The following is an 18,096-nucleotide window of genomic DNA, read 5'->3' as shown; positions in this document are numbered from 1 at the left end:
GATTTGATAGCTGCTTTCAACTACCTGAAAGGGGGTTCCAAAGAGGATGGATCTAGACTGTTCTCAGTGGTAGCAGATGACAGAACAAGGAGTAATGGTCTCAAGTTGCAGTGGGGAAGGTGTAGATTAGCTATTAGGAAAACCTTTTTCAGTAGGAGGGTGGTGAAGCACTGGAATGGATTACCTAGTGAGGTGGTGGAATCTCCTTCCTTAGAGGTTTTTAAGGTCAGGCTTGACAAAGCCCTAGCTGGGTGATTTAGTTGGAGATTGGTTCTGCTTTGAGCAGGGGGTTGGACTGGATGACCTGAAGTCCCTTCCAACCCTGATATTCTATGTTTATGATTAAGTGTAAGACAACTAGTAACTGAAAAATCCAATGGCAAGAATGTATATTAGAACCACTTCAAACTGGGGGCCTAATTCTTTACTGTGTAACACTGGTTTTATGCCAGTGTAAATCCTTTTAAGTCAAGATGTTTTCCCTGAACCATTTTACTTTTGAATTGTTCATATTTGTTCTCATAATGTGTTTTTTGGTTTTTTCCCCCCATTTTCTGTCATCCTACTTCAGTGATCCTGGTGATTCTTTTCTTAATTGCCTCGTTAGCAATGTGAATCTGAGGTGTGATAAATCAGTGGAGTACCCCCAATTTTACTACAAGTGCTGTCTGTCTTTGCAGCCTTCCACTTAGTGCTAATGTATTCGTAGAGCTTGCATATTTTTCCCCTCTAATTATAACGCTTATGGAAAAGTGCATAGTGGAGGGCACTGAGTATTGAAGTCTTTAGCTGCAGAATAGGTATAGCATAGGTAGCAGAGGTGCTAGTTCCCCCACACTGTCATGGCACATCTGTAGCCCTTCCAGGACAGGTGAGACAATAATTCACTCTGAAGGTCATTTAATCCTTAACCTCTTTGCCAAGACTGCCAAAAAGAGGCTTTTTGTTGGGATCCTTCGTATGAATCTCCTTCCCATTAGCAGTCTGACTGAGGGCACCACATTCAATTCACATACATCTCCAAAGAGTTTTAGGATTAGTAACAGCCTTTGGTAGTTACTGATCACGGTTTGATTTGAACTAGTGACCTAGGAATGAAGGGACAGATTTTCAAAAGACCTCCGGTTTGATTTAGACCCCAAAGTAAAGTGGCCAGATTTTCAAAGTACATCCAGCCACTCTTGTTCATCTCTAGGTCACTAGTTAAAATGTAGCCCAGATGGGTAGTTACTACATATTTTTAATAATCCTAAAGCTCTTTGGTGACCTACATGAATTGTTGAGTGATGGTTAGTTAGATTAGTTTATTTTTTTATTTTTATTTTGTCAGGTTCCTAATGGTCAAGTAACCATATACAAAAAATTTCCCCAATGATAAACCTCTTTGGTAGTCTTGGAAAAGAGGCCAAGGATTGAATGGGCCATAGAGACTGAATTATCCATTCTCCACCTCACAGGGATACTAGCACCCTTGTTCTCAAAGGACTTGCTGTATGCTGATCACTTGAAAACCTGGATGCTTCATGTAGGGGTCTAGATAGAATCTGAGCTCTCTTGAAAATCTGCTCAAGAAAAGCACTACCAGTTCTCTGAGCCACCCAGTCCTCTTTTCAATGCTGTTTTGGTAGCAAACATACATCCTCACATTAGGCTTGTCATTCTCTTTCACCTGAAAATGGTAAACAGATTATCAGTGTACTTTTTGAATTGTTCAGATGCTAGAAAATATACTATCCTTTCTTTCTGAAAGGAAAACAAGGCGGTATTGGCTGCTTGAGATGCAGCAAGTTCCACTAAGTCTGGACCCAAAATCTTTTAAAATCTCTTGCACCCATTCCATTTTAGAGCTGCCATTCAAGGCTCCATTAGCAAGTCTTTGTAAAGAGGGCTCAAGCTTCATAGTTTAGGCTTTGTCTACACTGCCACTTTACAGTGCTGCAACTTTCTCACTCAGGGTGTGGAAAAACAACCAACACCCCCCCCCCCCCCCAGTGCTACAAGTTTCAGCGCTGTAAAGTGGCAGTGTAGACCATGCACCAGCGCTGGGAGCTATTCCGCTCCCCACGGTAAAGCGCTGCTGCTTTTGTCTTTTGTCAGTTTTATGTGCTTCCATCACTGGAAAAGGTGTGGGGGGAGGGCAACACAGTTGCTGTAGTGGACTTGAAGATATCTGTTGTGATTCATGGCAAAGCATTGTCATTGGACTTAACAAAATATCAGTTCAGACAAAGTGACAGGCACAGAAGCTTAATAGATAAATGAGCTGAAAAGTGGTCTTATTTCAAATGGCAGGGGAGCCCAAAATAAACACTGAGCAAAGCTGGTTAACTTGTATCCAGAACATTTTAAAAATAAATAGAAGGGAAAGAAAAATGGCTGCACACCAGTCTGTTCTTGCAGACTCTAGCTTGAAATCCAGTTATGCTGTGTACACATACCAAAGACCATACATTCTGAGAAATAGAGAACAGTCCTTCACATGAACTTCACAATTAATCTTGTAAGACTTAGTTTAAACTTCAGTTCTAATTATCTCTCTTGGGCTACTTTGAAACAGTTTTAGAAAGCTCAGCCTATTCCTGGTGCACTTAATCTGTCTTTTAAATTTAGTTTTAGAACATGCTCATTTTATATCATTCTTTCCAAATATATACATTTATCTCTTCTAAGAGCTAGACGTCATGTCCAATTTCTTTTGCAGCTTCTGTTCAATGGAGGGGCTCCTACCAGTCAGCCATGCATAAGGACAAGTGATGGAGGCAAGTATCAAATGTTTTTTACACTTCTGAGCTATTTTTGCCAACTGCTCAATTTGAGCAGCTTTACTTCGCAAAGCTATTATGAAATAACTGTCCGATTGAAGGAATATTTGAATGCATTTTGAGATGTAATCAGGAAGGTGTTGTAAAGTGCTCAGTCAAGTCTTTGACAGCATATATGGATTTATTACAAAATTAATTTGATGTGTTGCCATCTTTCTTCTCTAATTAACCAGATTTGCAGACTTTTGAGAGAGATACTGAAAGGGTTTGTATTTAATTTCCTCCCAAAAGGACAATGTGAAGGTTGTTAGGTGAAAAATTTGAGGTACTTAAGACAAGATCTACAAAATAGATGTTATCTAAAGTGTTATGGCTATAAATGGGGTGATCACACCAAACAACACTTGTGAATGTTCAGTCAAATAAAATGCAGTGATTAACTGTGCTGGTATTCACAGTCTTTCATTTGTGTGTGTTTGGGAGAGCAAGTTTTTATTTGTTCCGGGAAAGTGAAGGCTAGCCACAAGTAAATAGTTGTAAGAACAAATGCATGTCTTAACTATTTTGAAAAGGACTTTTTGCCCAACAGTAGGTTCATTAAACAAAAATACAAAGTTAGGCAGGTAACTTTCAAACAGAAAAAGGGACTTCCTTATGTTTGCCACTAAGGAACCAGGAACAAGTCAAGGCATTTTAGTAATCCAGTCATAAATGCACATAGAGAATACTTAGTGACCAGTTTGCAAACAGACTGTGTGCAAACAAGTTTTATTCATCAAACTATGTCAAACTATTTTCAAATATAAAAAGATTAAAATCATCTATTTGTGGTTAGTTTGTAAACAGAAAAAGGGCTACGTTGGTCAGGTAAGTGATTTTCACCAAATAATTCATGTACCTCTAGTTACGGGTGTTTTAACTGATCAACAAAGCTACCAGCAGTAAGCTATTAAATGTGCCATGGCAGAAGATGATACAGATATTATTTAGCGAATAAGTTGGCCATCTTTGTTCAACAAGGACTGCCTGAATAATGAATATTTTGGGAATTCTTAAAGTAAATATGGAGGTATGGATCATATGTCAAGTTATACGTTTAGTGTGCCACACAGTTTTGGGGGCTCTCTTGTTAACCACTGGGATTTGTTAACTGAACCATTTTGCATGTTGAATGAAATGGAAAATGTTTTCTAGTTTTGCCTTTTCTTCCAAAATTCAGCCTGAATAGAGACGTAGATTTGGACTGGGCCAGCTGCAGGAGGGTCCCCTTGCGGTGGCTGGGCTCCTGCAGGGGTCGCCCGCTGCTGGCATCAGCAGAGGTTACTGAGCATGCTGAGTTCGTGTGAGCATGCTCAGTACACCCTATGTAGCAAATTCAGTCAGCAGTTTTTCATACTACACGGCGGCTGGTCAGCCGTGGGGGGGCCCCCAATGTCACGGAGGTCACTGGAAGTCATGGATTCTGTGACTTCTGCAAACCTCTGTGACATAATCGTAGCCTTAGTCATAAAGACACAGGTCTCTTGAGAAGGGTTTTCTTAAGCAGTTCAAACAAAGGCATTGGGAGTTGGAGCTTCTAGATTTTACTAGCTCTGCCACTGAATTACTGTATGAATGTGGTCAAGTCATTAACCTTTCTGTGCCTTAGTCTGCCATTCAGTCTAAAATGCGGTTATACACTTACCCCCAAAGTTTTTGAGGCTTAATGCTTTCAATATGCTTTGAAATCTTCAGGTGAAAAGTACAACACAAGAAAGTATGTTTCCTGTTAAATATTGTACTTTATTTTGCCTCCATCTGCTAAGGCATCCAAGAGGAGGAGTTTGATGCAGCTCATTTGGTTGGTCTTGCTGTGCTGCCTGCTATAATTTTCCTTGGAATGTCAGTTTAACCCATTGTGTTATGTCTAAGGTGCACAAAACTGAGGGAGATCTTGGATCATAATCCCTTCTCAATCCAGCTATGTTAAGATTAAAATGAATGTTCTAATAAATCCTAAACATATGTTGCATTTTAATAAGATCATGGTTTTTTCATGCTGTCTCCTGCCAAGATTGAGAGCGGACTTCTGTGATTTGGTGTATATATTTATAGAAGCACAATCAAAATCTTCTCCCACAAGAAAACAACCTCCAATTTCTGTGCATGTGATCTCATTAACTATGGCAGTAATGTGAACCTTCCCACACTCACTCCAGCCCCCATTAAATATTCTGCTTTTAATAGTAAAAGATCCTCTGTGCTCCCTTCCTCATCCCCTTGCTGCATTCCTCCTGCAGTGTGTTACCATCTTAGCACTCAACTGCAGTCAGTGTTGTGTGGGCAACTCCCATCTGAAGCAAGGGGGGAGGTGGGGTTGAGACTTGCTGGGAGAAGCTGAACACTTTCTCTTCTCAAATGGCTGAGCTAGAAATGTCTGTGCTGCTGCCTCTGTCTGTCTAGTTACTTAGTAATCTGCTTTTAGAAAGGCATTTTTTGTTTGCTCAGATACTTTTATAGACCAAATTATACCAGTTACACCTAAGTAGCTTCCCTGTCCCCACTTGAAGGCAAGCTTTAGCATCCAGTTACCTGTAGCCTTGATGGATACTAGTAGTAATGAGCCATTCCATGGTGTATTTGATTGGAAATAAACAGCTGTAGTTGGTAATGAGCTGTGGACTCATTACTCTGTTTTCCAGTATATCTAAAATATGATAGGTGTTAGAACAGCTATTACATTTGAAGATCAGATCATTGATAAGATAATTAATCTTGCAGTGGCGATTAATCTATTATGACATAACATGTAACTATGAATATTGAATCCCAGTGACTCAAGTTCTATCAGGTACTGTTCTGGGCTCTATTGCATGCATTCCCTGTTTTTCATGAGAAGCATTTTTAACTTTTTTCTCACTTTCCCCAGCTTCACCTCCTGTCCTGGACATTTTCTCATTGATAAAGAATGAGCAGTCCTTTCATAGCCTCTCTGTTCTGCACACAGCATACATGATTCTAATATAATGGCTGAAGGATGCTTGAACAAAAGAGAGAGACTTTAACAGCATGTTTTCTGTATTGATTTTTTTAACCTGCTAGTTTCTGCATGGATGTGTAATATTGGCTCTTTTGTTTAACATTAGATAAGCATGAGACCTCCGTGGCACAGCTGCATGTGTAGTCGCTCTTGAAGCAATTGCACACCTAATTGGCTGACAATCTTGGCATTTAAAAAAATACATAAAGACAGGGGACATCTGTGTTTATGAATTGTCAAATAAACGTGTTGGGTGTCATCTAATGGAGCCTTCTGGCAGTGAACAGATCTATGACGACCCTGATCCTGGAGGCAAATCCCAAGATCAAGATACCAAAAAACAACACGAATCTGAGCAAAAGTTGTCCAAAATTACTCATAATGCTTTGGAGAACATTAATGTGATTGGCCAAGGCTTGAAGCAACTTTTCCAGCACCAGCGCAGGAGGTCTTCAGTGTCTCCACATGATGTGCAACAAACTCAGGCCGATATGGAGCCCGAAATGGATTTGGAAAGCCAAAGCACCTGTACTGAAATTGATGGTGTCTCCACCCACCCCACAGCTCTGAATCGAGTGCTTCAGCAGATCAGAGTGCCACCTAAGATGAAGAGAGGGACAAGCCTCCATAGCAGGCGAGGCAAGTCGGATGCCCCAAAGGGAAGCCCACAGATCAACAGGAAATCTTCCCAAGATATGCATTCAGGCCGGCCCAGGTCTTCCTCCACCACTGATACTCCTATTAACCTGTCTGTGCTGGAGATGACTTCTGTTTGTGTAGCTGGTGAGGAGGCCACAGCAGCGGAGCGGGTAAGTTACCCAGACCGATCTTTATTTATTATCAGTCTACTTCTAGGTTTTGTTAAACCGTTTGAATTCTCTTTTAAAGCAAGTTTTTCTCTTGCCATAGACTAGAGCTACTATGTAAAATAGCATCTTCACCAGTGGAGCAAGGAGCTTGAAAAGATTCCAACATTACGTCTTTTTTTCTCAAATGATGTGTGACTTATTTTATGTGCATTTGTTCTCCAGAACTGGAGAGCTACACTTAGTGCATTATATTGGTCATGTTGTGTTCCATAATCAAAGAAGTAATGGTGGTGACAGCAACAGCTGTTCTAGTTCTACCTCTTATTAGTGTCTGTCATTCTAGACTGCTACAGCAAATCTTTATTTAGTAAGTTGGGTAACTCTTTGGCCTTCTTTATATTACAGAAAAATTGACAGTTTAGTTTGTGTGAATGGAACTATGGATCCATCCAAGTAGACTCTGGATGTTGAGAAACTATCCCAAAACCTGGGTTTTTAGTGAACTCAGTGTGGGACTATATTTAAGATGTTTTCACGCTGCCATGTAAACTGATTGATCCTGTTTAGAGCAGCCAGGAAGCTGAATTATATTAATAGTGTCTTAGTTTACCTAATCTATGTGAGAAAGTGTTTACAAGTGATGTAGTCTCTGTCTAGTGGTATCTGTTCCAACATGTGGTTGCAAAGCTATTTCAGTTAGTGGATTGATGGGGGTAAGGTTGAGAAAAGTCTGTCTTGCACTTTTTTTTCTTCTATTCTACATCGATTTACTTGGTACATTTAAAAGTGCTGACTGAGGAAAACAAAGATTCATCTCTGCCTGTTAAACTTCCTCCATTTGAAAAATTAGCCTTCTGATTTAACCAAGGCTAATGCCCGGAATATATGTGGTACTATTTATAAAAAGCCTTCATATGTCCAGATAAGTGTTGTAAGAGGGCATACTTTTTATTCACAGGAGAATAAATGTGATAATGAAAGAACATGCTGTTCTGGTAAATATATTCTGGTTTTTATGTTCTTTATTAAAATAACTTATAAGAATCTAGCTCAGAACAAATCAGATGCAGAGCTGATGCACTATTGGATTTCATGTTTGTACAATGTTGATAAAAATTTTATAATTTTTATAAAGTATAGCTTTTGAGGGATTAGGACCCTAATAAATCCATGCGTTAGGGACAAGATCTTGGAATTAGAGTTTATTGTTAAAGATATAAGGAATACCTGCCACTTCATTACTACATTTTTCATCATGCTTTGTCAAAGATGAAACAAATACTCTAATTAGGACAGTATTTTCAAGTACACAAAACTGATTTCCAAGTCTAATTTGATTTAGTATAAACGACTATAATTAACCAGATGGAGAATTGGATTTCTTTAACTCTTGAAGCCATTTTAGTAAATACAAAACCTCTCAAAAATTAATAGTAGTGGAGACTGAGGTTCTTAAATTACAGAATGGATACAGCAGTATTGGTTGAAAGTTTCCTCACACTGCTCCATTGATGAGACTAAACCTTGTTTTGGAGGGGCCACCTGAGAAGTGGGAAGGTAGTCCACGGGTTCTCCCTTGAGACTTCCAAGAATGGTAGTAATTGGTACCAGTTGTGTGTGTGTGACATTTTGGGCAGTGGTTACTGCTTACATCTGACTGTTCTATGGTGGCAGTTGTCAATTGCTACCAGACATCACAGGTTTTGAATTGTTGACTTATTAGTTTACTTTTAAATGTTCCAAATGACAAAAGTGCAGCTACTTTCCTTGGACTATTCCATAGTCTGATGTCTCGCTGTCTACGCTTTCCCTGGTATTTAGCCAAAAATTAGTGCATGATGAGAATTCTGTTCATATATAGGCAGTAATTAAAGTATTAGCATTAATTACAATTTTATTCTAATGCAGACATATCAATAGAATAAAGATTCCACCTAAGATAGGCAGACTGCTTCAGTTCCTGGAGCGGTATCTGTTTGTGGCTTTAATTTCATGACAGAGTTTAGTCGAATAGCAATAAATAGTAATGTGGAATGCACATCCTTAAAGAGTACTGACTTCATACTTGAACTCTACCAAAGATAGCACCTTTCACTGGTTTTAAATTAGTTTGTGGTGGCTCCTTTTTTGTTGAGAGAAGGCTCATGGCTCATATTTTGTGAGACTTTAGTGGGAGGTAATAGACATGAGAGCTCATAAGGACCTAATTACCCAAAGCCAAAAACTATAGTAACACTGTTTGTAGTTTAACGATTAAGATGACTGACAGCCTATCACTGGAGCTGAACTTAAATTACCATGGTTTTAAACTTATTTATCTGCAGGAGACATTACTTGTGCCTTAGAGCATACTTGCTGGGAAATGAATGTGATGTTTTCACTGGAAATGATAAAACTTGTCATTTTGTTTTTGTGGTATTGTATACTATATTGTATTGTAAAAGCATTGAAATGCTTGTAGCTTGACAAGGTACAGTATGTGTACCTGGGCCGCCTTGGTACATATTACCTTTGACAATTGAAAGGCAACATTGGTGGCTGCTCTTCCTACTTAAAGGCACCACATATTGAATAGTGCCTGCCACATAAGATGGCTCTTTCACCAGAAGAGGTGGCCCTTCTCTTGCCCCCTCTGTCTTCCACCCCTCCTACCTCCCTCCAATTAGTGTTCCTCCTGACTTAAGGAGAATGGGGTTCCTCTTCCCATTCCATTTGGCTGATCTTCCTAACCACTATTTTGGGGGGAAGGGCAGGAAGGAGGGGCAATTTTTGGATTTGAGTTGTGCCTACAAGAATCGTGTGGTTGTTTTTTTTTTTTTTTTAAAATAAGCAGACTTAGCTCACCAGCAAATAAGATCCTTTTGGGAAAATACCACCTCTCAAAACATTTGCCACAGACAGTTGGAACATTTTAATTTGTTCCAGAAGCATGGCATATTTGGCATATTTTTTCATAATGCCAGATTGTCGGAGTTTAACTTTCAGCCTAAAGGTAAAATTGTTTCAAAATGTATGGTAAGATTTAGACCAACCATGTTATAAGAACATGAAAGTGCTGTCTTTCACTGTTTAAGACAATGGTTAAGACGACTTATGTGCTTCTATTATAGGTAGGGCATTTGGGCTGAAACTTTCCTTGCTCGGTGTTTGTACCTAATACATAATAGGATACAGACCAGGGTCACTGGATATTGATTCTATATATGATTTGTTTGATCCCTAACTGTGCTGTAAGCTGCTAACTTTTTTTGCTACTACTGCTAGAATCAGTACCTAGTGTTCATGGTCTGTATCCTACCTATTTGTATTCTGGTATCACCCAAAGGTTCCAATCAGTATCAGTACCGCATTGTTCTGGGTGCTGTACAGATGTATAGTAAGAGACTGTCCTTGCCCTGAAAAGCTAATCATCCAAAATACTTTTTGACTAGTAAGATATTGCGTATTTTAGCATATTTTAAATGTTAGTTATGTCATGGTTTTCTCCCAAGTCTGGGAGCTCCTTTCCAAAACCACCTGGTTTACTGAGGGTTCTTTTTTCCGAGTCTGAAATAGTGATTTGCTTGACTTCCACTAACACTGTCAGCTAATTGAGCCTGCTGACTGAAACTCTCATTTTGATGAGATTTTTGCTGCTGGGTTGTCATCTACCTAACATTCACTCTCCTTTTTGAAGTCACTATGATTATGCTGGAATGTTAATCTCTGTCTCTGCAGATTGCTCCGTTAGAAGATTAACATTATCATGAAATACAGGCATTCCATGCACTAGTTTAGAGTGAGGAATCAATATAAGAATCAAGTCAGGTGTTGTGCTGGGTATTTTGGTAGGCATGGGCTGCTTGTAGCAGAGAGGCAGAACAGACAATGACATTGTTACTGTGCAGTATGAACCATGAGGAGTGTAGATTTTGCAGTTCCCCAGGGGTAGCAAAAATTTGTCACTGCTACTGTACATTATGAAAAAAACATGGAACTGCTTGGTGACAAGTGAACTATTGCAGCAAACCCCACTGAAAAAAACTACTATTGGGCAATACCGATTGTACTCAACAGGTTTAGCAAGTTAAGACTACTGCAATGTTCTTCTGGACTCATGTTACAGGTCTGTGTTTTGCCACCCTTACTTTATTGGGAATATTTGTGGAGCAGGATGCTACCCTGTGAATAAGGGTGGCAGAATGTGGCTCACAGACTCCATTCTCTGTTAGAGGCATAGCAGGTTGAAAGTCACATGTTGTACCCAGTAAAATTATAAGTAATGTGTAAGAGGACTACAGCTGAGAAATTAGTAGGGAAAAAATTCTTATTTTTTTCAGTTCACTTTGTGCATTTGCCAGCCTTTTAGTCAGTTTCACTGTTTTGCTTGTATAGTCAGCTTCTCATCTGCTGGAAAGGCAGTTCAAATGATCTGGGGAGCAGAAAAAACGCACTTTTTTTTTTAAAAAGACCTTTAAAAAAACAATTTCATAAAAGGTGATGTATCAGAATCTGCATTTGTTTCTACATCAGTTAGTTTAAAAAAATATTCAAGTTGGTGTGCCTTGAGTTTCTCATTTTAGGACAGGGTATTTGTGACGGGTTGGACTGCCCCCTTCTGGGGTGCCACCTGATGTACTGGAATTTCACTGAGCCTCTCTTGCTCAACCAGCCAGGGTTCCCTCTCCCTGCTTTGCTGAATTAGACTCTCCAGCCTCTTGCAGCACACACACACACAGGGACACACCCCACTGCAGTCACAGACTGAAGTCAGCTCTGTGTGAGAGGCCTCTCCCAGCACTTATGTGCATACCACTTTTGGGAGATAAACCGAAAATAATACGGTCTTGCACTGTATAGAAAAATCTGCACAGCTCAAGCTAATAAAAATCCACCCTCTTCTCAACGTGAAGAGAGATGTGCATGATGTCTTGCCCCCCAGTTAGAAATTACATAAACTGGGTTTTATTATTAACAAGAAATATGTTTAACAACTACAAAAGGTGAATGTTAAGTGGTTAAAGGGATAACAAACAGAACAAAGCAGTTTACCTTAGTAAATAAACAAAAACTGCAGACTGAGTTTAACACACTACATAGGTAGTATACAAATTAACAGATTCTCACCCTGAGTGATAAACAGGCTGGCAGATTCTTAAGGCACAAGTTGCCTTGGCTTTCTCAGGTTTTCTTACATAGGCTAAAGATCTTAGCCTGGGACCATCACTTCTCACAGTTCAGTCTTTGTTCCTCAGGTATGGTGTCGTAGAGAGAGTGAGGACGCCTCATGTTGTCACTGTCCCTCTTTTATATCTTCCCCCCACTTGTTGGAAAGCTTTTTTGCTGTGACCTGGGTCAAACAGATCCCACTGTATAGAGCTATCTCTGAGAGGTTTCTATTGCACACAGTTCCTGCAGTGGACGTAAGTAGTTTAGGTGAAACGCAGGAAAGATTAACGGTTATATGAAGGGAAATATGCATGTAGATGTTTATTTTTTTTACCCTTGATCTGCATGCTTTGTACTATTGGGTGAGTAAATAAATAATACTTTGTTTGAATAAGCTGTGTTGGAGTTCCATTAACCACCTTGCTGGTCATAGCTACCTATAATGACGAGAGGTGCCAAAACAGAGCTGGCCCAGTTGCGTTAACATGGTTGGGAAATGGGGGGCTGCAGCCCAGAGGTTGTCTGAGAGTCATTGCATAGCATGGTTGCACCCAGAGTGAGGTGCAGGAAGCCGGTTCTGTCACCTCCGAGGTGTGCTTGAGAGAGTAAAAGGGGTCTAAGGTGCAGGTTTGCCCTGTAACCCTGACAACAGGATATGTGGTAATTTTCATTTTATATAAATGTCCATCAGAGTCCTCATGCAAAATATAAACAGTTTTTGAACTGAAGTCTTATCCCACTACAAAAGCATGTTCCTTCGCTTTCCCTGCCAAAAATTACTTCTACACTAACAAAACTCTGCAGAAGGCAGCAAACCCTGTGGTTTCAAAGGCTGCTTCAAATCTACAGTGATGTCTTTTAGTGAAAGACAGGTCATTAATAAGAACTTCAGTTCTAGTTACTCTCATCAATTTACCATAACCTTAACTAAGAGGTAATTCTAAAATGGCAATAACTGGCAATGTCATTAGTTTTTGATTTTTTTTAATACTGTGTGTGTTTAGTGACCATTCTCTTTAGGAAAGCAGACACCCTGCCCTACAGAGTGTTTGATTTTCAGTGACAGTCCCCAGTGCCTATCATGAGGGCCTGGCATGTCACATGTTGAAGTTCTTCCAGTAGCTGCAGAACATCAGTGAGACATGCATATGCTTCTGTCTACTCTTACTATGCAGGAGAGAAGACCCGGGCAGAAGAATAAAAGGAATGAAATGCTCTAATCAGTCCTCCTCTGTACAGGGGAGAGAGGCAGAAAGTAAAGTCACCTTTGTGTAGAGTACCTACAGTATTTTAAATACTTAAATACCACTGTGGTGGGGACACAGTGTAAAAACCAAGAGAGGGAAGTCATTAGTATTTAGATGATGGGCAACTCCCTTTGTCCCTCCCCTGTCGTTTAATCTTTCTCTGAAGTTGTTTTCAAATACTATTAGGGTCACAAGTGAGAATGAATTTACTGATCCCATTTGATTTATTGGTGGATGATTATCCACATCATAAAACAAATCCACCATTTGACCTAATTTTCTATGACTAAGAATGGGACCTTGAATTAAAGTTGCTGTGGGTCAGGACTGTGATTCATTGGCAGAAGATGCCGTGGTACCTGCCTGTGCAGTTTCTGGCACTGCACGCGGCTCTTTTAATGAACTGTAAACTAGTCCACAGGAATAAAATAGGTAGGGAAAGAGCTCTAGGAGGAGCAGCTCCTTCTCTTCTCTAGACAAATTTTACATGTTACAGGTGAGAAGCCCCACTTGCTTCCCTAGAGCAGAGACCAATGCTGTGTAACAGACTGTTAGGCAGTGGAGGTTGGAAGAGGTATGCAGGTGCTTCATGCATACCTTTAAAATGCCTCACAAAGGCAGGGTTGAAGGTGATCTCTGTATCCCACAGGGCTCTACAATGTCTATTCCAGTAATGCTATGAAATCTGAATAATTTTACTCAGAGGTCTTACTAGACATATGACCTGCCCTTAAAACTAATCTGCATGATGGGGGGGGAGGTAAATAGCTTCTGTTCCATTGGAAGTAAAGCAGAAATGTTGCCCTATTGGTTGGAATTTCTAAATGAAAAGCAAAAAAGTTTGCTACAGAACTAACAAGTGAGCAACTTGCCTGGGATTTGCATAAAGGGCTGTGTTTGCAGAAATGATGTAGGCGTATCGGTTCTGCCTGAAACAAGAATTTTATTGTAATCTGTTCCATAGATTAAGCATGCAGTCTGAAATGTTAAAAATTACTTAAAGCTGCAATATTTAGCTAATGTTACAGTATAAATGTGTAGTACATTTAAAAAAAACCCCACATGTACATTTCAAGTCATTGATACATGTGTACTAGCAGAGTTCATTGCTTTATGATTCAGTACAACCACAATACCATCATTCAGCCCATTAGTCAAATCAGCATTTCAAAATGTGGTGTTTTGCTCTTTTGAAAAATTAATTCAGCATTGTCTGCTCCTCTGTGGCCATTTAGAGGGATTTTTCTGCAAGAGTCATGCGTGATTTGTATTGCCAAAATTTGGCGCGCTCACTTCTTGCTACAATTTATATGCAGAATTAGTACAATGTAATCTCAAATGATAGCACAGGGAAGGGGTGAAAAGTGTATTTAATGGAGAAAAAGTAAGATAGAATTGAAATAAAGCTAAAAATAGTGAACCCAATAAATTTGTAAAGCCTGTCTTTAAATTCTGCATGTCTGATTTTTATGTGCAATTCATATTTTTAACCTTTAGTTTTTGTAACCCTCTGTCTAGTCTCACTTGAGACTGTAAAAGCATTGCATCTGGAATCATGGTTTACTTTGTGTGAAGTGCATAGGAAACTTAAGGAGACATAAGTGGTTCTTTTATAACAAGTGGAGGGCAGTGGTTAATCAGATCGGGGGCTCAGAGTTGAGACTCCTGGGTCCTATTCCAGCCTATGTCAATCGAGTGTACTTTGAATCTTTTAAAATAATTGCAATCCAAATAAAAGCTAGTAGGAGTTCTGGAACACAAAAGGTGAAGCTATTGGGCTATCTTTATTTAAAAGCTTTATTTTAAAAAGAAATCAGTAGCAAATTTCAGATTGAGAGTTTCAGGTAAAAAGTACTCAGCAAGCTTCTGTGGTTTTGTTTAACTGACCATGTTAGTCCTTTATGGCCTAAGCTCTTAAATAATTTTAAAAAGTATTATTAATCCTAGAAATAACACTAACAGTGTTTCATTTTCCTGATACTGATGGCAGTTGAATGGCAGTGTCTGAGGAAAGATTGTAACTTACATTGTCACTGCTATGTACTACTTTCTTCAAGAGATAATTGCATGCAAATAGCAAGTGAAGCTGCCATATGGGGCCTGTGATTTAATACTGATGCAATTACATAATAAACGGGAATTTCAGTCAAAACATTTTTTTTCCTGGTTTTCGATCTTTTCTCCTCAGTTGGGCTCTCACCCACTTACAGTGGTCACGGGACAACACTTATTTATTTGTTGCTTACAGTAGAATTTCTGACGTGTAGCTCTTCTGTTTCCATCAGATATGTGGAAGACTTGTTTGTATCAGAGTTGTACAATACTGCTTAGGGTTTTTTGCAGGTGGAAGTGTTCAGTTTGGGTTTTTTCTTGCCCAGATCCTTCGTGTGCTTGGTTTGAAAAAAATCACTTACTCTGCCAACGGACATACCCTCTCTGGATTCCCCATCTTAGATATTTTCTTCCAGTTTTCAGATCATTACCTTTTTCATTTTGGAAGAGGAGTGGTGCTTCCTGTTTTTTTCCAGAGATTCTGTAATAACACTTTAACATGTTGAAATAAGTGGCAATTCAGCCCTTTATGTTCAGTTAAATATTGCCACAAAGTCCTAATTCTGAGCTGTGAGTTGTAAACATTTTGCTATACTTAAGCCATGTCTACACTGCAAACACAAGTTACATGGGCATACAGCTGCCTAAATTTGTATATCACTTGGGCGTGTGCATACTTGGCTGCTTGCATCAGCGATGCACATACTTGCCAGGAGTTTGTGTGTGTGTGTGTATCCGTAGAGTGATATGCAACATGGGAAGGTATCCCTGTGTGCTATGCGCTGCCATCTGTCACATTGCCTTTTGGTATACTTTTGCAATGTTTTGTGGGATAGTAATGATTAGTCCAGGGATTTCTGGGAGGTAAGGGTCAAGTTCCCAGCATGCAATGTTCTCCAGACCAGAATGCCTTCCACGTCCCCTATTTTTTGTGCCTTTTTAAAACATCCAACAAACTCTCACAGTGCTTTTCATTCTTTGACAGAAGCGTGGAGTCCACTGAGCTCAGCATTGTTCTTATGAGCATTGTAAATACAGGAGGTAGATCTCCAAGAAGTACTGCAACAACTGGGATCACAATGAGGAAGATGAGGATGTCTTTGAGGAGAGTTTGTTGGACGGGAGGTGTGGGGGGGAGGGTGGATCCAGGTTGCTGGTGATATTCACAGAGCAGCTGCAGACAGTGGAGCACCACTTCAGGGCCTGAGACAAGCACTGATTAGTGGGTCACATAGTAATCCAGGTTTGGGATGAAGAGTGGTGTCTATAGCACTTCTGGATGCAAAAACCTCATTGCAGTGCATGAACAGCATAATGAACAGCATAATGGGAGCTGTTTGGGCAGTGGAGAAGTGAGTGTTGATCATGATGTGGAAGCTTGCAATGTCAGATTGTTACCAGTCAGTGGGAAATAATTTTGAGGTTGGAAAATCCACACTGGGACTCTGGTCAGACAATTGTGTAGGGCCATTAATCATCTCTCATTCCTGGCAGTGTGCAAGAAATAGTGGATGGATTTGCAACTATGGGATTTCTGAACTACAGTGGGGCAGTAAATGGATGCATATCCCTATTTTGGCACCAGCCTTCCTTGCTGCTGAGTACATCAACAGAGAGGGATACTTTTCCATGGTTATGCCAGTGTTAGTGGATCAGTGGGGACACTTCATTGATATCAGTGTGGATTGGACAGGGAAAGGTGGGTGATGCTTGCATCTTTATGAACACAGAAGTTTTCAGAAAACTGCATGCAGGGACACTTCTTTCCCATGTGGCAGACTGCCACTGGTGATGTGGAGATGCCCATAGTGATTCTGGGGGTCCCAGCCTACCCCTAGCTCCCTGGCTCATGAGCCATACACTGGCCATCTGGACAATGCCAAAGAAAGATTGAGCTACTGACTCAGTAGGTGCAGAGTGACTATGGAATGTTCTTTTAGTGGATTGATGGGTCATTGGCATATCCTCACTATGTTAGATCTCAGTGAGGAAAAAATAATTCCAATAGTTATAGCTGCTTGTTGTGTACTGCATAATATATTTGAGGCAAAGTGGGGAAAGCTGCCACCAGGATGGAGGGGCAAGGTGGACTGGCTCTCTGCTGAATTTGAACAGCCAGACCTCCAGGCTATTCAAAAAGTCCAACATGGAAGTATGCATTTGAAGGAGACTTTAAAGGGTCATTTTCACAGTCAGGTACAATAGTGCTCTCTTGCATGGGCAGCAGGAATGATAGGTTGTGGGGTTTGGCAAGGGAAGTTTTTGCTTTATTATGCCCCATGCAGGTTCCAGGGTGGCTGAGGCGGCAGTATGTGCTATTCAGATTCTCAGGTTCATCATCCTGGACTCCAGAGAGATTACTGCTGAACCCAGGAAGCTGAAAAGCGCACAGTGCCTCCTCAGCCACCCCGCAATGTGCATGGGGCATATCAAAAGCTTGTTTGGGACAAGAGGCTTTCCCCTGGGTCGGCTTGGGGTCTAGTTAGGGGAGGCGCAGCTGCAACTGTCCCGGGGCTTCTCTGGGCAGGTGGGGCGGGGGATCAGGGCTTCGGGTGGCCTGGGGCTCCTCCAGCCAAGGGCGGGGGGGCGCTTGGAGTTCTGGCCATGGGGGATCAGGAGTCTCTGGGCTCCAGCCGTGGGGTGGGGTGGAGGCGGAAGGGGCCAAGCCAGGGGCTAGCCTCCCCAAAGGGAGCTCCACCTGCTACCCATGCTCTCTCGCTATATTGAGAGAGTGCCTGTCCTTTGTCATTTAAATGATGTATTTTTTTGTTTTTGCCTGCTGGTATCTAGTCTGTTGGGCCTCCTCGCCATCCCTCACAGTTAGGTGAGAGTTTTAAGCACATCAAACTTCTCTGTCAATATCCTCTCCCCAGTGTTTACTTTGTGTCTTCTTCAGTGTTGTCCCTTTATGCCTGGACCTAATTTCCTTTCTTTATGTGCAAGGCTCAGTTCTCTCCTCTTTCAGCCCCCTGTATAAAACACAATTCCAGGAAGCTAATCAGGGCTAATCACTGCAAAGTATTGCTTCATATATTAGGGAACACTTATGGGTGTTGTAA

The 18,096-nt window shown here is 40.6% G+C and overlaps 1 protein-coding gene across 6 annotated transcripts in view; it reads left to right on the top strand.

Moving 5' to 3' along the window:
- Positions 1-18,096, top strand: part of TMCC1 (transmembrane and coiled-coil domain family 1) — a 198,709-nt gene that overhangs the window by 39,101 nt on the left and 141,512 nt on the right. For 3 of the 6 annotated variants that reach the window (XM_084635335.1, XM_084635338.1, XM_084635337.1), the window contains 2 exons: positions 2,702-2,759; positions 5,888-6,590. In XM_084635335.1, the coding sequence (XP_084491461.1) occupies positions 6,045-6,590 (546 nt within the window). In that variant the 5' untranslated portion in view covers positions 2,702-2,759; positions 5,888-6,044. The remainder of the gene's footprint in view (positions 1-2,701; positions 2,760-5,887; positions 6,591-18,096) is intronic. The other 3 variants (XM_084635339.1, XM_084635344.1, XM_084635343.1) reach the window with 2 other exon arrangements.

Source organism: Lepidochelys olivacea (assembly GCF_965140295.1).
Source record: "Lepidochelys olivacea isolate rLepOli2 genome assembly, chromosome: 7".
In the NCBI taxonomy this organism is placed as follows: domain Eukaryota; kingdom Metazoa; phylum Chordata; order Testudines; family Cheloniidae; genus Lepidochelys; species Lepidochelys olivacea.
This window is presented reverse-complemented; position numbering and strand designations above follow the sequence as displayed.